Source organism: Dermacentor variabilis, chromosome 6 (assembly GCF_050947875.1).
Source record: "Dermacentor variabilis isolate Ectoservices chromosome 6, ASM5094787v1, whole genome shotgun sequence".
NCBI classification, from domain to species: Eukaryota; Metazoa; Arthropoda; class Arachnida; order Ixodida; family Ixodidae; genus Dermacentor; species Dermacentor variabilis.
Genome location: NC_134573.1, coordinates 100087077 through 100112288, shown reverse-complemented (window position 1 = coordinate 100112288; position 25212 = coordinate 100087077). Strand labels below are relative to the sequence as shown.

General features: G+C 44.5%; 1 protein-coding gene and 1 non-coding gene across 2 annotated transcripts in view; one reads left to right on the top strand and one right to left on the bottom strand.

Moving 5' to 3' along the window:
- LOC142586230 (gastric triacylglycerol lipase-like) overlaps positions 1-25212 on the bottom strand; it is a 43427-nt gene that overhangs the window by 10982 nt on the left and 7233 nt on the right. The window contains exons 2-6 of the mRNA XM_075697482.1: positions 13097-13322; positions 9264-9378; positions 6649-6799; positions 5917-6009; positions 1769-1909 (exon numbers count right to left, since the gene is read on the bottom strand). Of these exons, the coding sequence (XP_075553597.1) occupies positions 1769-1909; positions 5917-6009; positions 6649-6799; positions 9264-9378; positions 13097-13322 (726 nt within the window). The remainder of the gene's footprint in view (positions 1-1768; positions 1910-5916; positions 6010-6648; positions 6800-9263; positions 9379-13096; positions 13323-25212) is intronic.
- Positions 24266-24337, top strand: TRNAM-CAU (transfer RNA methionine (anticodon CAU)). The gene has a single exon. It is a non-coding gene; the product is annotated as a tRNA-Met (tRNA).

Below are 25212 nucleotides of genomic sequence, written 5' to 3'. Positions count from 1 at the left end.
TGCTATACTGGACATCGTCAAATTCCACCATATAGTTAATTTCTGTAATGGCGGCAGATAGGCCGTAGCAGCCTCCTGGGCCAGCGAGAGCTGACAATATGACGGAATCGGACAATATGACGGTATTTGGAAATGTCCAGAACAGCATCCCCGGACTGCTTGGCGCAGTAACACCCGTGCAGGAGCTATATAGAACGCTGCAGTATTTCATTTATTGCCACAGAAAGTTGTCCGCGAGTTTAAAATGACGCAAAAAGAAATGAAGAGGCTGGAAAACAATGATGTGTACCGTGAGTACGTATTTCTGAATATACAGGCAGTGTAAAAAAAAATTCGGCATGCGGGTTCCGCGATAAAATTGGATCTTCACCAAGTTTTAGCTTGCACCCATTAAAACAGTACATCACTACAGCTATGTTGATCGCTTACGCTACATATAGCACACCTAGCGCGTTTGAAATCTAGGCGGCGTGCTCAGGCTCAGAAAATATCTAGTTTCTTTTTCCTCAGATCCCGCATCATGCGAATTTTTTACTCTGTACACGTTCGTTCGTCTGCCCCCTAAATTGATCGGTTCATAAAAGTCGCCAGACTCGCCATCAATGTTTTCACCAGGTCTTTTTGCTTCTTTACGCGTCTACTTAAAGTAATTACGCCTCTCCCCAAGTACCAAAAATGTCAAGAGGTCGTTTTCAATGTAGCGGTGACATTTTTGTCTACGCATTACACGTGTGGGCAAATCGCGCTGCATTAGACAAGGAAAGACTGCAGAAACTATCTACACAAATCGTTCTACGGTCGTTCGTTGTCTAATGCGCTCCCATTTACCTAATACGCAAGACCAACTGGCCCGAAAGTTTCCGTTCTAGTGAATGCCATACATCTATCGTTCAGCCATGTAGTTGAGCATATCCTATGCATACAAGTCATGGAAAACTCCGTGTTTCACTGTACATGCGATATTGTACGCTCGTCTCAGTTTTCTGTTCTTGAATCGGCTGGGTCTTTCTACTTGCGCTTTTTCTGGTGCGCTCGACATGTAGTTTGAGAGCGCGGTCAAAGCACCGTAAGAGTCATGCAAAGCGATAACTACATGAACAATATCTTCAGTATAGATTCACTTCGGCTTTGTAGCAGAATAGGAGCATAATTATCGTAACAGCGCTCCTTACGCGTACTTCTTATTTAAGTGCAAGTTCTTCCTTACTCTGTTTATATGTCACCATGCCACTTCACCAACCTGCCGAACTTGCTGCTGCTGTTGTTGGCCACAATAAAATTTTGTTACATTACTAAACGACCTTTGAATGTTAGCAGGAACGCTCAAGAGGGAGGAGTCGGATGTGTCATTCGCCTCCTTTATTTTTGTCCTTCACTCATTGAAAGACAATACGCACGCTTACAAGAGTGTCCTTAGCATTATTCTATAGGTCCCCGTGATAATTCATGGGATGTAGTTACTGTATATAAAATATTGTACGGCATATAAACGCGAACAAGCACTGTACTAGTTCAGTCTTACAATTTTATTTCTACCTTCGCGTTCTAAAGCTCGCTAAATTGTAGCAAACGAACATTTCTGGAGATGATTTTATTTATTTCTTGGCGATGGACACATTTTATAAATTATTTTGTTTATATAAAAGTTTCAACACCAGCAGCAGAAACAAAAACCACCAATTTTTTGTTCCCAACTTATGTGCATTCCCAATTATTTTCTTGCGTCTTGTCGCTTTCAACACTTGTCGCACAGTACCGCCATTCTCACCTGATTGAACTGAGAAGGACTGCTCAAGAAGGTCAACTCGATAAACGAGGTACAGAGAAGGCCGCCCAGAATCTGGCATCCAACTGTCACCGCAGGATGTACGTTTACAAATCTTCCTTTTTGTCCAGGATCCATTAACAGCTGCATCGAGGTAATAAGAATGCAGGTGCATTAAGGACACCTTTCCGCCCCCGTTGTGACAACTGTAGCTCTCTGGAACGGGCGGAATAACATTCTTCTAGACTATAGGATGTTCAAAGAAGGAAGAATGATATGTGAGATGAATAAGGCAATACTATATCAGAGCGCTTTGTGGGCCGATAAGTACCCAGTGTGCATGCTCAGCTGGACCCAAAGCTAGCCTCTACCTATGGGTTCAAACATCTTTACGCAAAGCTTAAATATTGAAGTGAAATGAAGTTTAATTTAATTCAGTTTAAAGCCTTCTGACACTTAGGGGCTTATTAGTTACTTCGCATTAGAAATTAATGCAATATCAAGCCCTCGAGCTCTTTTTCGCTTATCTTGAGTCTGTTGGCTCCCTTTTAGAACTTCAGCTGCCATTCGGAACGCCATGCATTTCACGTAAACAGCAGAAACGAGCACAGAACAAGTGGCCCAAGCTGGCTGACAACTTGGGGGACGGGGTCACAGTAAGTGAGTGGGTGGGTGGGTGGACGGACGGACGGACGGACGGACGGACGGACGGAGCGATGGATGGATGGATGGATTGATGGATGGATAAGCAGGCAGGCTCAGAACACCTGTAGTAGGTGAAGAGGAAGAAAGAAAAGAAGAAGTCGCAGCTTTGCCCGAAAGGCAGACCATCGATTGCGATAGCAAATTAGTAGACAGCTGTACGAAATGACGATAGTAGCTTTATCGGACGTATAAACTCATAAACCTTCGCTTACTAACTAAATGAACAAATATGGTGTTCACGCGCGCATATCTAATGGTTAAACGTAAACACATCTCACTCGATGAGTGCGGACACACCCGCTGTCAAAACGCTGGTGTGAGGAACAGCTGCAGCAGCAGCGAGCGAATTGACCTTCACGCTGCCTCTCGCTTCAACGCGAACTATGCGGCGAGAACACAGCGCACATGAAGGCATCAGGCGCTGGTGCGCCAAGACTGTACCCAGTCGCTTTCAAGATAGGGCCCGCGCGAGTGCACCCTACGCAGCCGCCGCCGGAGTAGTACCCCTTTTCCCGGTGCTTTTCACGCGGTGGAAGACAGCGCGCATCCTCCTCGCCCTCCTCCCTTGCGCGCGCGATGTCAAGCTACACTCCTCTGCTCACCCTCGCACGCTTTCACTCGCACCTACAGCACACGTCGCGCGGCCACGGTGTTAACGCACTTGGACTGTATACGGAACATCACGGTGACGCCGACGGCGATGACGATGGCGGAAATGCGCCTGGAGTGTCCGTATTATTGCTATTGAAATAAAAAGAAGTGGAAGACGGCAACATTTACTGTGGCTGTAATATCTAGGAATGATGCAAGCCTTGACTACAAGGCACTTTTGCTGACTAGCAACACAAACTGTGCAGCAAGCACTCGTGTTTGTCCGTCCGTATATCCAAACAGAAAGCTGGATTATGCAATAGATGTGATATTTAGTCAAACGTAAACCAAAGTTCCAAAAACTGCGTACTGAACGACAGCTTGTACGCAGTTTTTATTAAATACCAACTGATTAAAAAGCAAAGCTACTAAGTTGCTCTGCGCAGTTCATTGAAAAAGAAAAGCACAGATTTTGCACGGAAGAATACAGTAAACGAAGGGCATATTTGCAGACTTCGTTTCACGTCTTGTTCTGTCTACGATTCGTGGTGTTTTCCAATCATCTCTGCTTTGGAAACCCAATTAGCTCCTCTAGAAACTTTAAGTTAAAATATAGAGGGCATGTAGAAAACATATAAATGAGATTCCATTGCACAATGCAAGTAGGTGAGAACGTAATATCCAGCCATTCCAAAGGATCACACTTCAAATAGTATTTGCGAGACATCTGTGCTACTACACTGCAAAATTGAAATCCTAAATATCGTCAAGAAATCCAATTGCCGAAGCGATGCAGGAACTTCAATATCGGCTCCAGAATAGGCCGACGTCCTCTATTTGGTGCACGCCAAGAGCAAGAAAGCATAGGGAATAGAAATCTACCTGTAGGGAGTAAAATAAAATTTGGCATTCTAAACAAGGCCACTTTAATAAAGCAATAGGCTGAAGTGCAAAAGCGATAATAATTAGAATGTTCCGGTCAGTTCAAGTACCATGTTCCAAGTGGATTCTGTACCCCATCTTGCGCTGAGTGCCCTACAAATTAGGAAGTGTACGCCTCAGTTCGTACAAGAGTTATGCACGGAACTTTGATTCCGAGACACGAATTGACGTGGCTTTTAGTTCGTAAGTATGCTTGGCCATTAGTCAGCCACCTTCGCTTATAATACGCCTAGCTTCAGCATTTGCTGGCATTTGGTCTTACGGGTTTCCTTTGTAGCAATTGCTACGAACGGGAGGATGTCTGATTTTCCCTTTATTCATGAAAAATTATATCGTAAAAGATAAAAAAAAATACCAACCCGAATTCGCATAGGAGAAGGCTGGCGGTGCAGGAAGGTGGATTACATGACGGAATTGCTACAGTACAGCCGTGACGTAAGCAGCAGAAGTGTTGCGATTGCAAGGGTTTGTTGGCAAGGAAATTTAAAGGGTGTTTCACACCCTTTAAATTTGTGTGTGTAAAGGGTGTGAAACACCCTTCACACACCCTTCACACACCCTTCACACGCACACGCACACACGCACACGCGCACACGCGCGCACACACACACACACACACACGCACACGCGCGCACACACACGCACACGCGCACACACACACACACACGCACACGCGCACGCACACGCACACACACACACACACACGCACACGCACACGCACACGCACACGCACACGCACACACGCACACGCACACGCACACGCACACGCACACGCACACGCGCACACGCACACGCACACGCACACGCACACGCACACGCACACGCGCACACGCACACGCACACGCACACGCACACGCACACGCACACGCACACGCGCACGCACGCACGCACGCACGCACGCACGCACGCACACACACACACACACACACACACACACACACACACACACACACATGCACGCACGCACGCACGCACGCACAAAGCTTCATTTGTACATGAGCTACATCAGTGGCATTTTCGGCGACAAAAAGACGAAATGTGGAAGCATTGAAAAACGCGAAACTTTTCTTCGAAGGCATGAAATTCGTTGCGCAGGTGAACAGCCAGCATGGCTCACTGGTCCGCGAACGAACAGGTATCTACAGCTGATCTCCAGGAGTGGTGGACTAAGAGCAGTTTCCTGACAAATAGAGAGTTGAAATCTGGTCACAAAAAAGAAACAAAACGCGCTAGCTTTCTGCGCTTCTACTGAACACGGCTAGCTTGTTAGCATAGGTTCAGGGGCAGTATGTCAAAGAATAGATCGTCCGTTATATATCATTCTGGCACCGGCCAATACGATGGCGAACATAATATCGAAAGCGGTCGGCTAATCCCGCCAGTTAACACCGGAGGAAAGCTTTATGCATTCTTTTCAAGGTGTAGTAATGTCACCTTATAGAGACCCAAAAAAGCGTTTCTATTCACATCCAGTTTTTCGATTACGTGCAGCCAACCCTTCTCAATTAAAGTTAATTCAGTACCTGTTGTGGGCCATAGTACCTCGCATGCGACGTCAGCAGCGGCCGATCCGCAGATAGCCGCATGTAGGGAGGTCACGTGTACATTACGTCATTCTGTCCGTTTCGGCGTTGGTGGTTAACATTGAGGAGCAGCAACAGAGCCTCCGGCGGCAATGTTCCATACGACAGGGTTCTATATTGGCACACAAAAAACTTTGATAGAGTTCTAGACGAACTATCTGGTAATCTAGCTGGATTCGTTATTTTCCTTTAGTGTCTCACAAAGTACCAGTAAGTGGCCTTACCTTATCGCTTCAATTCGGCAGGCGATAGCAGAACAAAATTATACTATAACTTTATACTACGGCTGCGGTGCGGCGTAGCAGTATATTTAGGACGGCAAGCACTCACCGTGAGAAGCTGAAGCACTTTCAACAATAAAGGCATGGGAGACCCCATGCTGCCGACATTTGCAACGGGACCATATGCTACGACGAGGTCGACCTAGAAGGGAAAGCACGTGATTCTGTAAAGCGGGACCGATTTGAGACAGGGTGTTACATAGACGGTGCAGTATGAAAAAGAAAATTACCCATCCATAAGAACCATTATCCTACAAAAAAATACGGGTTGATAAGAAAGGCAACTTTACAGTTGGAGGCAAATTCGTCCTTGTCGGAGAATCCAAATCGGCACAGTTGCCTTTCCGAACAGTCACCCTTAACGACAGAGATAAATCTATGTGTTTGCGGCCACTGCGTGGATTGAGAGATGCAAACTTTGCACTGAACTTTCGCGGCTTACGAAAGAAGGTTCGTTCCCTAACACCAGAAAAATAATTTTCTCCATTTAACGGAAACAGATACGACTCAAGTCGCATCAGCGGTTGCCTAGTGAGAAAACTTCCGCGTGTCACACGCACTTGAATAGGTAAATAACCGTCGGCGCGAAGTGACAAATACCTCTTCAAAAGTGAGCAGTCTGAAGTCGTCCAGCGCTCACTCTTTCCTTCCTGACGCAACCTTGGGAATACCATCACGTGACGCGGCGCGTATTGCTTTAGCGCTGCACCAAACGCAGCAGAAAGAAGAAATGGACAATACTAGTTCGTAAATGGCTGTCGTAGTTTTGGCGACAACTCACCTTGTCGTTGTACTCCGGCCGGGTCGAAAGCAGCACCAGGGCGATGGTCACACCCTGGGAGAGCGACAACAGCGTCACTTTCGATGCGCCGGTCGCGTTGAGCACGTGATCGATACCGGCAGCCACGTCGTGACGTCCAATCTCGTCGAAGCTGCGTCACCAAGCGCCGCATTTGCTTATTGGCTCCGGCGGTCCGAGTAACTTGACCACCGAAACCGTCCCAAAAATCGGAGTAAATAACTTTACGAAAGACAATAAGTGTAATAACAATATATCGGTAGAAAGAAAATGTAAATGATCAAAAGCTGTCTCTATAAATGGCGTACGGTTCTAATGGCACTGTAGGTGCATCAATAAAAAAAATAAAGAAATTGCTTGGAGGGGAATAAAGCACACTACACATGCTAATTGACATGAAGTTATAAAAAATTAATACATATAGAGTCAGCACACGCCCTGTGACAAACGGGAATACTTTTTACTCATATTGAAATAGTCCGTACAATAAATATTTTCCCACGAATAGCACTATTCACAACCAACTATAATTAGGCAACTGTCCAGAAAAAAACATACGTAACAATTTTATAACTTCTGGTTGCCTATAAGAAAATCAACAGAGTCCGATAATTGTTTTTTTTTGTTTCTGTTTTTGCTTTGCCGACGAGGTATGTGCGTGTGTCTCTCGACGTCTAACAAATCGGGAACACTCGATGAGAATATCTTTCACAGAAGCTGTCTGGCTGCCACATTGTAAACAATCTGAAGAGATTCTTCTCCGTATCCGATATAGAAGGCGGGGCATGTGCAACAATTCGAGACGTAGGCGACGTGAGCATTTTTGTAGAGCCCGTTCTGTTTTAAGATTTGATAATAAGCGTAACGTAAGGTCTGTCACGCGTAAAAGAAGCAAATTTGTCCACTCATCCAACCACATGGTATTTGATCATTTGAGCCCGAGTCCCTGAAGTGCTATTTCGGCGTCAATATCGCTGCCAAAGCCGAACCTCCCAGACGACCGGACTACGGCAAAAAATTTCACACGACGATTCATTTGCTTATTTTCCGCCACCCATATTCAAATACTTTTCACGTATCCGTAATTTAAAATGATTTTAACAAGTTCACGACAACCCATTGAACAATTCACTGGAGGTGTGGAAACCTAAACTTCGCTGAGGTCGCTTTACATTTAGAAATATCGGGTGTCTGCTAAGGTGCCTCAGTATAGGGGGTGATCATCTTTAGGTTCCACGAAAAAAATGGGAGACAGCGCCATTCTTGACCTTGAGCTAGATTATTCGAAGAGGCGAACATTACGAGTGTGAGAAATCGGAACGTATATTCGATTAATTAACAAAAAGTCATTAATTAACTTGGTATTAAATTACTTGAAGGCACATATTGCAATTTACGAATTCTAGCCGCTGAGTTCGCAAGACATATCTACTAAAAGTGGACATGAACACATTTAAACAATTTTAGTGCTCATAATTATTACTCTTTAATTTAAACCTAGATAATACAGATCATTAAGTCAGCAGGAAGGAAGGGATTTCGTTGTTTCCATTACTAACCATGGCCGATCCCCCCTAGTGGCTATCTGTCGTGTGTTAAAGAAAGCTACAACAACAACAACAACAACAACAACAACAACAACAACAACAACAACAACAACGACGACGACGACGACGACGACGACGACGACGACGACGACGACAACAACAAACGCACCGCAATCTTGTCAAGAACAATTTTTATGTGATAAACATACTGTAACCTCCGTCAACCACAGCCTTGCTCGTCTGGCCTCCGAAACGCATGTACAGATGGCACTGCTCTCACAGTCTGTGCGGAGAACAAATTGCCCAGAACTGTTGTTGTGCGATAGCTCGGTGGTTACGCTCGACTCCCGCATGCGCATTGCTTCACTGGTATTGATTCGAACCCCCGTGGAGGCGATCTTGGAGAAGTTTTATTTTTCTTCACGGTGGAGAAATTTCGAAGCTGGGCATGACCGTCGTGTGTCGTCGATTGTGATGACGATCGTCGTCAGTGCAACGAATGGGTGGGCGGAAGACAAAGGCGAAGCCAGTTTCGAACACTGGAGTACTGTCGAAGTAATAAAAAAAAGAAGAGAAAGAAAAAAAACTTAGATGTTTTGGTACGGCAAGTCTCGTCGCAAACTATTGCGAAGCACTCGCATCTATGCACAGTTAGTGAAGCAACATGGCCTCGCCCAAGCAACCCACTTTGATCCCAATTCGACCTCGCTAACTGCTCTTTGTAGAGAAAGGACTAAACCTTTATTGCGTTTTGTCGTTCTTATTAATAACTTGTGGTGTCTGTTTTGATGCTGCTGGAATGATCAAAAGACTGGCACGACAGTGCTTTCATTTGTATAGTGCCACAGTATTTATCGTTGTCGTGGGTTGGCGATACGGAGAATTCTACTTGAAAGCCTTCTCGAGCGAATGCATGCAATGAGTCCTCGGCACTTTCTCGAGCTTTCATGTAAACTTCCGTATCGCTAGGCGGAAACTGTCGGCTTTCCGTGCAAACCTTGACCGCGTAAAATAGTGTATCAACAGCAAATGCGATAAGGCTAGACTTGCCTCCACTGCCAGTACTCTGGGTCGCCTTTTGACAGCGTCTTGTGGTAGGAGTACGGGTTCGATTCCCTCGAGTTCATTGCCCACACGTCGAAACCGGCGTCAACGAAAAGGAAACCTGCAAAAACGGAGGCCGCACTTCTGTGACAAGGCTGTAGTGCGAGCACCTGTGGATGCGTTTACATTAGTTACAGGCGCGTCGGTAACGAGAGACTACACAAGCTTCTCACAAATCTCTACAAATTTACTAAAACATCGAGGCCGCGTTACCTTCTCTAGCGCGAGGAGCAGCAGGAATGTTCATACAGATGCCTAACCGCAGTCAAACAGCGACAATATGGGGAAAATATTTTATATGTACTCTAACTGCTTAGAAAGAACCAATGATTTACTTATCGCTAATGCAGCGGAGGTCTACTCCACTAAAGCTCTTTTTAGATACTTTAATTTAGCGTCGGTAATGCAAATTTGAAACAAACGGAGCATGACTTGACGTATACAAATGCGAATGTTGACTGAGAAACTTCAATAGAAATCCACTTTACCTTCTTCACTCTGAGAAAAAGTTTCCGCTGTTTCGCGCCTATCTTGTCCCGAAACGGCCATCGGTATACCTGTCTTCCTTGCGTGCTCTTTCTTGAAAACTCTGCGCTGGCTACCTTCCTGTCAAGACTGCCACGTCACGTTGACAACGCACATGCACTGTTTGTGAAATGTAAAAGGGAAAGGCACGCAATATAAATTACAAATCTTGTTTGGGGGCCATATATGCCCCAAAAAGCGAAAATATTTTGAGTGTTTTTACAGCGAAGCTCTATATGGCTAGCCGATTCGTCCGTCCGTCCGCCGTCCGTCCGTCTGCAGGTCGCCTGTGCGTCAAAAACTCACCCTACGCAACCCCATGCGCATGCACATGCAAACAATATATATAGACAAAGAGAGGCGCGCGATTAACCAACAACACCTAGATAGCACAAGGCTTGTTTACTTCGATCCATGATGTCACGCTACCTGGCCCGAAATTTCCATTAACAAGGCTGGCGTGATGACATGGTGACGTCAAAATCACTGTTGCCCACTCGGGAGCATCCCCATTAGATTCTATGGCAGTCGAGCCAGGTAACAGGACGTCATGGATCGAAGTGAAAGGCCTTGTACTATCTAGGTGATGTTGGATTAGCTGCGCGAGTAAGTGGCGTCGTTGCTCTCCGCCAGCAGCAGTTCCTCTCTGGCTCTGAAATGGGTAGGCCACGCGTCATACGTACTCCTGAGGAGCAGGCAGCTTTCGATCAGCAACGCCGCGAGCAGAACCGGGAACGAACTCGTCTACGCCGTGCCGATGCGGCAGCTCGGGCACATGTACAGGCTCGTGCAGCCAAGCGCAAGCAGCATATTAGTGTAGAGGCTTGGGAGAGATGGTCGTGCTTCATAACGACGGAGTTTACGTAGCGCACGAAAGTAGGAGAGTAAGGACAGAGACGAGTAACAGAGATAGAAACAATCGCGTGTCGAGCGCGCGCAGCGCGCTCGATACGCGATAGCAACTTCGCGCTGTAGGCCGACCTGCTCTGCTCGAGTGTTGTTTGAATGTGAGCCTGCTGTTTTGTAGAGCAGTATATACGGAATGTTCTCGGCACACTCTTTATACTGCGAAATCGAGCGCAGTCGTCACCACGCTTAATGTGAGTTGCTCCTGGCGTCGTCTGCCATGCAGTCATCAGTATGTACACGTGCGTGTATGGCGTTGGTTTCTCGTCGTTGCTATTCCGCTGTCGTTATGCACTCTGGATCACTTGTCGGCCCCTTTTTTGTTTTTTTTTGTTTTTTGACGATGGACTGCGGCACTTGGCCTTCAGTTACTGCGTCTGCGCTGTAATAGTATGTTTGTCTGTCCAGCGCGTGCTGCGTGTTAGGCCGCCCGCTGCGTTGGCAACAGATGTTCCAACTTAGTTGCTGTCCAGTGCCTTAAACACATCACGAAAGACGTTTGGTGACACTCTCAGGAAAGTAGGTGGTCACTGCGGTGTGTTCCTGCATGGACTGCTTTAGCAGGATTGTTGTAAAGCGCGCTCTGGAACGTCTGTTAGAACGGCCATGACCAAATAAGTGAGCAAAACAATGTTACATTGTCCAGTGCAACAGTGCTGACCTTCGCACGATAACTTTAATAAAAAGTTATTCCTCCCACCGTGACACAGCTATAGCGTCTGTATGTTAGTCGGCTCAGCGTTACCCTTTCTTTATTTGCTCTCGCAACGGGTAGCGAGCGCATTTTGCGGGAGTGGCTTCGTCCAGTTATGAGAATTAGTGCTATCGCGTAGCAAAAGCAGGCGACAAGCTTTGCTTAGATCACCGTCTTCAATATGTGTTGTTCTGTAAACGCGCAATACCTATTTAAACCTGAAAGAAGTAACTTGAGAAGTTTAGGTTTGCCGGTACCTTACTGAAGAGGCATCTGGAGCGTTAAACAAACAGGCAAAAACAGGGAGACGTACAAGGGCGCAAGAAAATGTTCACAGGCGCTTTTGCGTATTCATATTTTTATACCATATTTTTTATTCTTACTCTGGTAAAGTCATGTTTCTAGAGTGGTTTTCGGTAGTTTGAAAGTCCGTTGAAGAGAAATAGTCTGATGGTAGACTAAAAAAAGTTGCCTTAGAAAATGGTAATGAGATTTATTTGCAAGAATATAGCGTAAAGCATGTTATCTATGCAGACGACTGCGTAACATGATAGGGCGTGGTGTAACTAATGTTCGCGATAAGCCACTTGCCAGAGAAATCATGGCATTTTTCTTGTCAGAATTGGTTTTTATACGTAACGCTAAAGGGCGACTAGAATTGTGAGCGAAATGTGAGATTTGTAGTCAACTACAATACCGCTTATTTGACGCGAATGTTTGCGAATGAGCCCTGCAATCGTGCTTCTCGATTGTTGCTCCGCAGTATCTCATTTCCTCGCTCATTACGGCGTGATGTTTCATGACCGAGTCATGAGACTGCGAGTGCTGCTGTTAGATAAAAAAAAAGATCGACTTCTTTCAATAAAAAAAAAAGTTATATTTTGGAATTGTACTTACCAAAACCACCGCATGATTATTAGACGCACCGTAGTAGAGTATACCCGGATTAGTTCTGACCACCTGTGGTTATTTAACCTGCACCTAAATCCACGGGCGTTTTTTTTTGGTCTTTCTTTCTATTTTTCCCATTTCGGACCCAGCGCAATGCCGCCGCCGTGGCCGGGGTGGAATTGACGTCCTTGAGCTTGGCAGTGAAACGCCATTGCCACTGGGTTAACGCGTTGGGTGGTTATACCGGGTGTTTCAGCGAACACTGTGCAAAATTTTTTAAAGCTTACCTGCGGCAGATTGCATAATTCTAGTTCATGAGCTGGTCTACCCGAAGAGGCGGACAATACTCGAAAAAAAAAAATGAATCGCACTCGACTAATTAACAAAAATGTAGTAATTAACCTTTTAATTAATTACCTTATGAGTCATATTGCAATTTACAAGGTATAGCCGTGGAGTTGGCAAGGTGGATCCACTTGGAACGAATTCTCGGCAAGACAACCGTTTCAGTATATCCGCGAACTTTGCGGATAAATCCATTGGCGTTTTAGTTCCACTAATCTGCTGCCAAGACCGGTGATTGTTCACTTGGCCGAGGAAAAAAAAATTAAAACTCACACGGGCTCGGCGTTGTGTTCAAGTTAACCTTGGCTGGACTGGACTACAGGGTGTCGAAAAAAAAATGGCTTTAAAATTAGGGAAGTTCTGCTGTCGCATTCCCGTAGCGAGTCACGTTACCGACGACACTTATACGGTGGCTTGCCTGGGCTCTGCCAAGGGTAGTTGAGGAACCACATATCCGAGGCGGCCAGGAAGCTGGGAAGGAACAGGACGGGGTGGCGGCGACGTCCTTCTCCATCCTCGGCCCGGGTCGGGGAGGCACCTGGGTCACGGCCGCGTCGAATCCTGTCCACTTCGAGCACGTAGCCGTCGTCCGTGGTAGTGTAGCTGACCTCGCACGCGTAGTCGTAGTGCTTCACGAGCTCGCACTGCACAACGGTACAGCATAAAGCCAGTAAACATACCTCGTTCCTATTACTTCGCACGCGAGAGATAGGGGACAACATTAAAAAAAAAAACGCACAAAAGTCGGTCTGAGGCAACCGTCCTCTATGCCGGCTACTGTGCTCAGAGTCAGCGTGGTCATTTGGGCGAGTTGGTTGCGCCACTCGAAATGGTTTTCGCGCTAGTAGACGCGGACAGAGAAAGAGGGAATAAAAGGAGCGGATAGAGTGGTGGAAGGAGGGAAGAAAAAAAATGAACTAAATTCTGCAATTTTGCGAGCAAAAAAAAAAAAAATGGTCTGATTATGAGGCATGTCACAGTGGGGGACTTCATGTTAATTTTCACCGTCCGTTTTTTTTTTCTTTAACGCGTACCTAATTCAGTGTAAAGAAGCGTTTCTTACATTTCGCGGCCACCAAAAATGCGGCCGCCGCGTCCGGATTCGAACCAGCGACCTCGAACTCAGCAGCGCGACGCAATGGCAACTAACTACCCGTATTGAGAAATGCATCTTAACTTGAGGCCCATGCTTGACTTGATTTAATAGATACATATCGCGAACGCACTGAAGAAAACGCAATGAGCATCTTGGGCGCATTCACACCAGGCGTCATTTATATCAAGTCAAGCACGGGCTTCAAATTTAAATGCATTTCTGAATACGGGTGTAAGATACCACGGCGGGTAGGATAGACTGCACAGGATGTTGGCAGTGCATGACATGAAAGTTAATGTGGCGGTATACAGCGTGCTTGAGTTTCCGATACGTTCAGGCAAAGTGGTGCACTTCGTTTTTTTTTTTCTCGCATTGACAAAGCGTGTTATTTGTGACAAAGCGCGACGCCATAACTGTGAGGCAGCTTCACAATCTGCATGGTATGTTTGTGCCACTTATTTTAGACAGATTTAATATTAGCGATGCCTAAACCTTATAAAAAAACTGCATTACAGCTATAGGTTGCGCGAATGCGCCAGTAATACGAGTGTAAAGTGGAACGTTCCAGTGATAATGATAATAAATAACTGGTAGCACATCATGCGTGTTCATGAGCATCAGTATTAGGAAATCGGTAATCAAGTCGTCGATGCTTTAGACAGAGCCCTTTACAGGACAAATTAATCTCCCCTCACGTAAAGCGTATGAGAAAATGTACAAGTGAAAACTATGGAAAGCAACGCTGTTGCATGCGAGTGCTACTACGTAGAATTCTGTAATGTGCCGCCAATACGGGCTGTACATGGTTGAACTCGCGCTGCTTTTAAAGACCTTGGAAGTTTCCCAGATAACTTGTTGGGTTACTTGCTCCACGACGAAATAGAGTGGTGAACTTGTAGAATTTAGTGCATTCTGTTGGCGGTAATGTGTATTAACTGCCTCCCAAAGAACTTACTTCCCAGGGTCACAAGAACTGTTGCGTCTGAACATGCTCACTAGGCAGTAGCCGATTAAATCAAACACGAATTGTCCGAATAAAGTGCTTACCAGGTCCCAGTCATGAGTGACGTAGAAGCAAAAACAATCCGCCCTAAATGCAGTTCTAGAGCATATGATGCTTAGGCGGTATATGTTTCAGGATTATTCATTAAGAAAGTACAGGCCTGGTCCTGAAGTCCAGCGTATAGAAACATCACTCTCAAACGACGGTTAAATAAAAGGCGCAAGGCGGAAGTGCTTTAGGAAGAAATTAGGATGGCACATCGCGTATTTAGTGCCTAAACTTCTCGTGGTGTAAATCCTATTTTTCATCCTATTAAAATGCGCTCGTATTTCAACTTCATTGTTCTATCAATTAAGGTAGCCCACTTGTGTATACACGTCGATGCAGTCGATACGTTATCTCTCGACGCAAGCTAAATCCCGCAATATTCTTATCCCCATCTTCTATGACTGCAGTATTTTTAAATAAAAGTAAATGCCGCTTAGATGACGAATATATATATATATATATATATATATATATATATATATGTATATATATATATATATAAGGAATAAACTATTCAGCTCTTGAGAGACAGTACCCGCCGCGGTGGCTTAGCGGCTAAGGTGGTGCGCTGCTGCTAAGCGCGCGGTCGCGTTATCGAATCGTGGCGTTTGGTACGTAAAACGGCAGAATTCAATTGAATTCTTCCTAGACAGAGGCTACAAGTATGCAGCTACGAACGGCTCACGGACCATGCAAGCCTCATGCACAATAACTTCATCTCTTTGTAACTTCTCCAAAGCCTTCGATCGCGTTCCACATCGGCGTTTAATGGCAAAACTGTCCTGCCTCCACATTAACCCTTTAATCTTGTCATGGATTGACTGCTTTCTCTGCGAACGCTCACAATATACAGTAATAGGGAACCACAGATCGCAAAATACTACAGTCATCTCTGGTGTCCCCCAGGGATCGGTGCTTGGACCACTCCTTTTTCTGATATTTGTAAATGATCTTCCTAATGCCATATCATCTTGTATCCGCCTCTTCGTAGACGATTGTGTCCTTTACCGCCGCATATCTACTCCTGATGATCAGACTCTGCTTCAACGCGACTTAAATTTCATAGAAACCTGGTGTGCGTCATGGCTTATGCAACTGAACATTTCCAAATGTAAGTTCATGCATGTATCAAGAAAGCGAAATAACCTCATCTATCCGTATTCATTAAATTCTACACCACTCTCTGAAACAGAATCATACAGGTATCTTGGAATCATCGTGAACAACAAACTAACATAGTCTGAACACATTGCAAAACTTTGTACAGATGCTTCTAAGCTGCTTGGGTTTATCAGACGATCCCTCGCTTTTTCACCCCGTTCTGTCCGTCAACTCGCCTACGTAACATTCATCCGTTCGAAACTCGAATATGCCTCGGCGATCTGGAATCCCCATCAGAACTATCTAATCGATCAGTTTGAAGCCATCCAAAATCGCGCGGCCCGTTTTATCACATCGCAGTATGACAGACGACACAGTATAACTCTTATCAAGGCATCCCTTTATCTTCAACCCCTGGCACTTCGGCGTAAAATTTCACAGCTTTGCCTATTTCACAAATTGTACTATACGTTCCCACAGCTAAGAAATTCTGTATTACACCCGCCACTTCGCACCTCACGCCGTCTTTTCAACTCTTTAAGTTTGCAGCGCATACATGGCTCCACAAACTCATTTAATAAATCTTTTTTACCTAGCTCCATTACATTGTGGAATGACTTACCCGATTCCATAGTTACTGAAACAGAACCTAATAAATTCAGGCACTTATTAACAGCACATTTCAGGGGCTGAGTTATTTTGCCGTGTTTTTGAATGTGTATGAGTGTTTTGTTTTGTTTCCAGGTTGTTCTTGAGCCGCTGTGTCTATCTTAGTGTTGATGCTTCTGATGATGTTAATGTTGAACATGAACCCTGCACTTTGTATTGCTTTTTTGTTGTTACCGACCATTGTATATGTATCGACTGCTCCCCCCCCCCCTTATGTAATGCCCTAAGCCAAGGGCCTTTAAGGGTAAATAAATAAATAAATAAATGATGATGATGATGATGATGATGATGATGATGATGATGATGATGATGGTCGAGGGTTCGTTTGCTTACAAGCTAAACCCCATGAGCGCGATCTTGTGAGCGACAGCGACGAGCGACGGCTTCGAGAGACGGATCAGGCCGTCGCTTGAACAGATCGCTCGATCTTGTCGCGCGATCGCTCGGTTCTGCAAATCTAGAATTCGTCGCTCGTCGCCCGGAAGTGCTATGAGCGACTAGTCAATAGCGCGAAGCCGGAACTGGATGTACATAACTCAAGTACTTCCGGTTGCCGCACGGAACGAGCAAACGATTGAATTTTTATACGTGCAGGGATAAGAACCTACTGGGATACCTTCAGAAATATTTTATGCTGCTTTTTACAGTAAAACACATCCACTCAAGTTAATAAAGCACGCGTCACGCTAGTTTCGGCGCCTATATTGCTGCCTTCATACCGGCAACACTGGGGAGACGTCGCTCGAAGTCATCGCTCGCATGGGGTATACGACTTGTAGGCCACGAGCGAACGCGACAGCCATCTCCACCGCGTCGCTTGTCGCTGTCGCGCGCAAGATCGCTTGCATGGGGTTTTTACTTACGGGTGTCAAGCCGGCCAGCAGTGCGAGTTCGTCCTCCGCGAACGTGGTGGGACGCAAAGTCAGCGCAGAAAGGGCGACGAGCCACGTGGCAAGGAAGCGGTACGACATCGTCGTATGAGCGTTCCGTGCGTTCAGCGCCCGGGCAACAGCCCGCAAAACGTGTGGTCACAAACGAGAAGCATCTGCCTTTCTGGCCCATGCTGTGACAGTTAGCGTCGGGGCTCTTTCTCTATGTTTGTTGTTGCGACGTGTTCTTGCACCCACAACCTCATTAAACTGACCCACTTCGTCGGGACACAGGCGCTGATATACATTTTACCCGCAGCTCGCACACGCGAAAGCTTGCGTCCATGTTAAAACCCCCATTTCCTTGAGCACTATATTTGTGATTGCGACAGGAAAAATGCGGTGCTGGCGATGCTTCGCGCCATATAGGATGACGGTGTTTTGAGCCTCACATTTTACCATTCTTCTTTAAACCAACATAAGGTTTGTCCGGCTCTGGTCACGCGTTTCGTCACGTTCTCGTGACGCCTGCGGCAAAAAAGGACGTTCCACGTCCGCCGCCAAGGTCTGTGAGTGGCGGCGCTGGTTAACACTTCCAAGGTTCTACTAGGACACATAAATACCCAATATAGTGGATGGGGATACAGTGCCGCGGTAGCTCAATTAGTAGAGCATCGCACGCGAAATACGAAGGTTATGGGTTCGGTTCCCACCTGCGGCAAGTTGTTTTTCATCCACTCGATTTTCCATTATTTTTCGTTTCTTTACTTAATTTATTAAGCTCAAGTAATTTCCCCTATGTTGCCCTTGGTGTCAGTGTTTGTTTGCTTCTTATTGTATGACTATCTCATCCAAACATTCGTAGCCTGCAAAAGCACTATGATGAACTGCTTCATTTGAACGTATCTCTAAAGCGCGTATTCCACTTGATTGTACTCTCTGAAACTTTGCTCAGTAACGTCTTTAACATTTACCAGGCTATCAACTTGAAATGACAAGCATATCGAACTTGTTGTCAGATCAGGTGCGCACTGTGCCATCGCAGGGAGGCGTATATGGCTTTATATCAAATCATCAACATCTTATTCCGTCAGGCGAGACATTGTCATTACGTCAGACTTATGTGAAACTTTGTTTATTGAAATTCAACCTGATATTAACCCGGAAGGCTACCTATCACCCATGACTATTAAAAAAGCGCTGGTAGGTGTCATATATAGGTCACCGCTTAACAAAACAGAAATATTTTTGCAAGAACTTCGAAAGATACTTGAGACCTGCAATGAGCCTATAACACTCACGTCATTTTATTGGGCGACGTGTCAATATTGACGTTGCCCTAAACCACTGCACGAATTGTACTGATTTTCGTACTGATATAGTCGCTCGCGAAAGCCTGTTGCAATTAATAACATATGCCACTCGTATAACTAGCTCGCGACAAAGTATGCGTCACCACATTATGACTAGTCAACTATCGCCAATGTTTATAACAGGTGCCATCTCATGTCACATTACTGATCATTTATTTGCCAGTTGTTGCAATATCACATCCGAATAATCAAACAACAAAATTTAAAGTCACACGCGCAACTTAAATGAAGGTTTTCCACTTTTTAGCACGCGAAAACTGGCAAGAGATGTATTCTGCAGGATCTAGATGAGGATAAACATAATACGTTTCTAAACATTTTGTGACGTCACATGACGGTTCGAGAGATGGCTATCACAGTTACGAGAAGTAATTACAAACGCAAACCATGTAGAACTACAGGCTGTTTGCGCTCCAATAATAACAAGAAGAAAATGCATAAAAAGTTAACGCGACAATCGCATAACGCTAACCTAGAAGCCAAGCGTAACACTTACAACAGCCACCTTATTAGACCTTTAGAAATTTCGAAACCTAAGTAGCTCACCCATAGCTGACCCATATATAGCGCACCCCCATATGTGAGCTATGATGTGAGCTATGGGGGGTGCTATGGACGAGCGTTTGATTCAGTCGAAACCTCAGCAGTCATGCAGGCATTACGCAATCAGGGTGTAGACGAGCCGTATGCTAAAATACTGAAAGATATGTATAGCGGCTCCAGAGCCACCGTAGTCCTCCATAAAGAAAGCAACAAAATCCCCATAAAGAAAGGCATCAGGCAGGGAGATACGATCTCTCCAATGCTATTCACAGCGTGCTTACAGGAGGTATTCATAGACCTGGATTGGGAAGAATCGGGGATAAGAGTTAATGGATAATACCTTAGTAACTTGCGATTCGCTGATGATATATATTGCCTTGCTTAGTAACGCAGGGGACCAATTGCAATTCATGCTCACTGACCTGAAGAGGCAAAGCAGAAGGGTGGGTCTAAAAATTAATCTGCAGAAAACTAAAGTAATGTTTAGCAATCTCGGAAGAGAACAGCAGTTTACGATAGGTAGCGAGGCACTGGAAGTGGAAGGGAATACATCTACTTAGGGCAGGTAGTGACCGCGGATCCGGATCATCAGACTGAAATAATCAGAAGAATAAGAATGGGCTGGGGTGCGTTTGGCAGGCATTCTCAGATCATGAGCAGCAGGTTGACATTATCCCTCAAGAGAAAAGTGTATAATTGCTGCGTCTTACCAGTACTCACGTACAGGGCAGAAACGTGGTGGCTTACGAAAAGGGTTCTACTTAAAGGGACCCTGAGGCGATTTTGACGATTTTCTACAAATGTACTGGGTCGTTAGAGTAGGTCCTTCTGATCATTAATTGACACATTTAAGTGATCCGCGTAAAGCGTGTAATTTATTATAAGGTTTTAAAAATGCACATCGCTGCCGATCGCAGCACACAGCTCGGCGTAACTTTAAGCCGCCTCTACATATATGACGGAAATCACCCATATGACGTAGAAAATAACATAGAAAACGACGGATAACAGTGTGCCAGGAATTTACTCAACGATATTGCCTTTACAACTAATAGTATTGCTACATTCAATGCTTTTAATGACCCCCTTGCTAATTTTTTGCTACAACACGTGTACTTTCCTTTCTGGAGCGAGAAATCTGAATTCCTTTTTCCTTCACCTGCAACCTACGATGAAATTGAGAAAAAATATTTATTGGATGGAAAACCACGCAGTCAAAAGGTGACGATGGCATGTTAGTAGAACTTATAAAGAGCTTCTCTACACTTTTTGCTCCACCCTTAGCTCATGTTATCAATGATAGCTTTGAAACTGGCAGGTTTCTTTCGAAATTACAGGTTGCCAAAATTATTCCAGTCTTTAAAAATGTAACAAGATGAAAGCCGCGAATTACCTACCGATCGCCATTCTGACAGCATTCGTCAAAGTTCCCAAGAGGAACTGTTTCGCAGGCTCAATAATTTCTTTTTTTTAGATACATATGTTATACACGTCTGAGAAATACGGATATAGGACGGCAAAATCATCAGACTATGCCCTGCTTAATATTGCTGGAAAAACTAAATTAAATAAAAAAAGTAACTTACAATATGTATTTTCGTTTACCCCAGGAAGGCGTTCAATATGCTTAACCATGGCATATTGCTAACCAAATTAGCACATTCTGGATTACGTCGGAGTAAATGATGTGTCACCACCATGATGAACAATGAATAGTGTTATTCCAGAAGTGTAAATGCTAGGGCCATTCTTGTTCTTCACTTACATTAATGATCTGCCATCCATCCCATCTGAAGAATGTACCCTTTACGTAGGAGATACTAACACATTTATAACAACTAGAAACGAAAAGGAACTACACGACGAAGCTACAACAACCCTAAAAAGATTATTATTCTGACTTAATGCAAACAAATTTCTCGCTAACGGCCGCGAAAAGTAACTATATTATACTTGCCCTTAAAACATTCTTTTTTATTTATCTTACGTCTAATGACTCGTTTGTAATAAAACACACCATTAGAAAGAGTCAGTACAAAACTTCTCGGTGTCCACTTGAACGCGCAGCTCTCATGACACACAGATAGTCAGGAAACAATATTTAAGATTTACAAGAAAATACCTAATCTTTACAGGTTACGTTACACTTTTTCGTTAAATACATTGTTACCATTATATTATTCTCTCAGAGATTCGCACATTACATATGCTACAGCAATTTAGGGATTAACCTACCTGACTACGCTGAAACTCTCAAAGTAGCACAGAACTCACCACTACTTGCGCTTCTTTTTATACAAAAGCAGACTTAGTTTCAGGTGCTAACGGACTACTAACACGCGAGCCATAACAATTCGAATGAATTATATAGCTTTACTACTTGCTCACAGACTATTACGCAATGATGTTCTACGCCCGTCAATAATGTTAACATATCAAAAACCCACATGTTCACTAAGTTATACCTCAACCGTTCCATTATGCATACCCTACATACGGGCTAAATATGGATTATATTCATTTTCTTATATTGTCGCGAAACCGTGCAATACTTTAGCGTAAGGCGTCACATCTTCCACATCATTTTATTTATATAAGCAACTTGTTCGCGTTAATCTGCTTAATTTACTACAGTAACCACGTTATCGAAAAAAGGACGTCTTGCAGGTATTTGTAACAAATCTATTGTAGCATTCGTTTTTTGTTTGCCTTGTAATTCGCATGTAATGATTGACGTATGTTAAAAAACTGACCCCTGGTACAGCCCTCGAAAGGGCTCTGAAGCCCCGCCTGTATAAAAATAACATGTGTATAATATACGCATAAGAAACAATAAAGATTCTTTGACTGATTCTTTGTTTGATTTATTGATTATGATAGGAAACGAAGAAAAAAAGAACCTTCCAGTAATTCATTCTCCCCAGTCTCACAAGGTATGCGACAATGACCTATTATAAGCTTGAATTACGAGATTGCTTTGGTGCTGTTCGTCATGGTGCAGCATTTTTAAGGGACGAACCGACACAGCTCACTTTTCACTCAATTCGTGTTCAGTGATGGAGGCTCTCAATAGAAATTGTCTGACGTAGTTCTTCGTTGTACACGTTTAAGCAATAATTTATGAGACTGGTTAAGCAGACTGGGCTTGACGAGCCAACCACTCGAGTTAGTTTATCTGCTCACAGTGAGACGAATTTTTTTCCCCTCTGCACATGGCTCTGCGAAAGGAGCCTATAAATCCTATAGAATTGAATTTGTGGGCAAATTAACTCACGAATCGTATGATAGGTTGATTAAAGTGATCAAAAATTATTAAAAATATAACGTGAGGACGCAACGGCGGCAGCCAAAGCTTTATTTCCTTGCTCGGAAAGAAATTTTCATAAGTGGTGAACCAAACGTCCTCGAAAATGATTGCGTTACGCAATTCAAAAAGTTATTCAGGCAAACGTGCCTCCTTACTCCTATGAATACAACCAGTCGATCTGTGTTGTGAATTGGTCTTATAGGTGGGTCGTCGTCGTGAAGGCTTTATCTATAATTCAGGGACGCAGATGCATGCACAAGACGCACACACACACACAGCGCCAACTTCCGGCGACGATTTATTTCCGGGAAATAACAACACTTGTAGCTCTCGCGCTTTACTCCACAAAGCGCGTGTCCACCCCCGGTCGACAAGAAAGATGGCAAAACAGACCCGACGGTCACTATTATTGGAAACGTATGCGTAGGAAGTGCACTTCTTTCTTTGTTAGTGAGAGCGACGTCTTGCTTGCGCATGTATGGCTGTAAGTCTAAAATATTGGAAGCGCTTCTTTATCTCTGTCTGTTCCGAGATTCCAGTCCCCCAGGTGAACGGTGCACGCACGCGCACGCACGCAGACACAACCACACACACACACGCACGCACACACTCACGCTCGCACGCACATACGCACACACACGCACACGCGCGCGCACGCACGCACGCACGCACATAACATTATAGACAAGGGAAGACCGCAGAAACGAGACCCAGAGGGCACCGATTTCCAACTGGTTTATTAGCATAGGACACACATACTTATAGGCACATGTTGTACACGATGAAATAAAGAAAACAATAGAAAAGACCAAACGCTTGTGTAGAAAAGTAACTTCTTTGACAAGTAAGGAAACCTTTCGCCTAACGAGCTTTGATTTATCTATTACGCAAGGCAAAACTAGCCCTAAATTTCGCTTCACGTCCTGGGCTCACCGTCATGTTCGCAGAGAGAGAGAGAGAAATAATTCATTACTAAGTCAGAGAAGTTGGCGTGAGCTAGCATGCTCTGGCCTGCTGCTATGCACAGGGAAAAAAGGAAAGGGCACGCCTTCCAGGAGACCCTGGTATACATGGCATATCGGAGCCGTGCTGTAGCCACACGGGACCGGACTTACCTCGAAATAAATCGTTTTGTGATTTTGTCACCCAAACAGTTTTATTACGATTAGCAAATCACGTCTGCAAGTCCAACTATACGAAATTCATTTTTTACAAGCTAGCTTCATAAGCCTCTGCATAAATATGGACACGAGGTCGATGACGACTTCACGTATATAATTAGCATGTATTATTACTGGGAACGCTAGGCCTACGAAACCGCGGCCCCTGCTTAGCCACTGCTCGCACTCGAGACGCGCCCACTCGTTGTAGCAGTCACTGTCGAGGTGGCACACAGAAGTGCGAAAATTTGAGACCTTCTTGTCGACTGTGCGGGAAGGGCGTTCGTTGACGCGGAGAAAGTCGAGCCAAAAAGAAAGAAAGAAAGAAAGGAAGAAAAAAAAACAGCACATTTATGTTCGCAAGACTGGTTGGGTGCTCCACATACAAAGAGAGCCATATTCAACGGTGCTCTCGTCCAGCAGAGTGGCGCAGTGGAAGCGTGCTGGGCCCATAACCCAGAGGTCCGTGGATCGAAACCACGCTCTGCTACATTTTTTTTTTTTTTGATGTGCAAAAATTATTTTTTATTTCTGTCTTTGTTTAGACCAGAACGTTTTACTTCTACCGCTGTAAAACACGTACGCATATGCGGAGATTGAAAAAAAAAAGAATAAAATAAAAATAAATAAAATAAAATAAATAAATAAAGTAAATAAATAACATAAATAAGATAAACAAAATTAGTAAAAATAAATAAATAAATAAACAGATAAAGACGTTTTCGCTAACCCAACGTTACTTTCAAGAGTGCTTTCGTTGGTTGTTTATACTTTTGTGACCCCTTGGTTATTTAGCCCTAGAAACGTCTATCACTGGTAGTACTTTATTAGGGACGCAACTACCTTGCAGGCCTAGTTCGCCGTGCGGCTAATTACGCGCTCCACGCAGACACGCGAAGTACAGCTGCACGTAATCATGGTTTCACCGTGAACCGACAACCGGTGAAACCGTGATAACGTGCAGCTGGACTTCGCGTCTGTGTGCGGAGCGCATATTTAGCCGCGCGGTGAACTAGGCCTGTAACTTACGGAACGCAAAACAGCTCCCATGGCAATTTCCGCAAAGCTCTCCGTGTCCTCTTACTTCAAGTCGTCGTAGACCTTCTTGCAGATGGTTTTATTGCTCATTCAGAATTACTGTGCAGGAAAAGACCTCTCTTCTGATTATCTTTGATGTAGTTATGAAATATACATCCGTCTAAATTCATACCCTTATACTATATCTCTGAAATCCATCCGGCTTGGCCAATTCCCCTGAGTGGGTGGGCGCGCTGCCTTTAACGTTGTCACCATCACCATAGTATTCCTTAGAATGTTGCAATAATTGGAATGTCCTTACTTTTCTTTTATTTAAATCATCGCTTC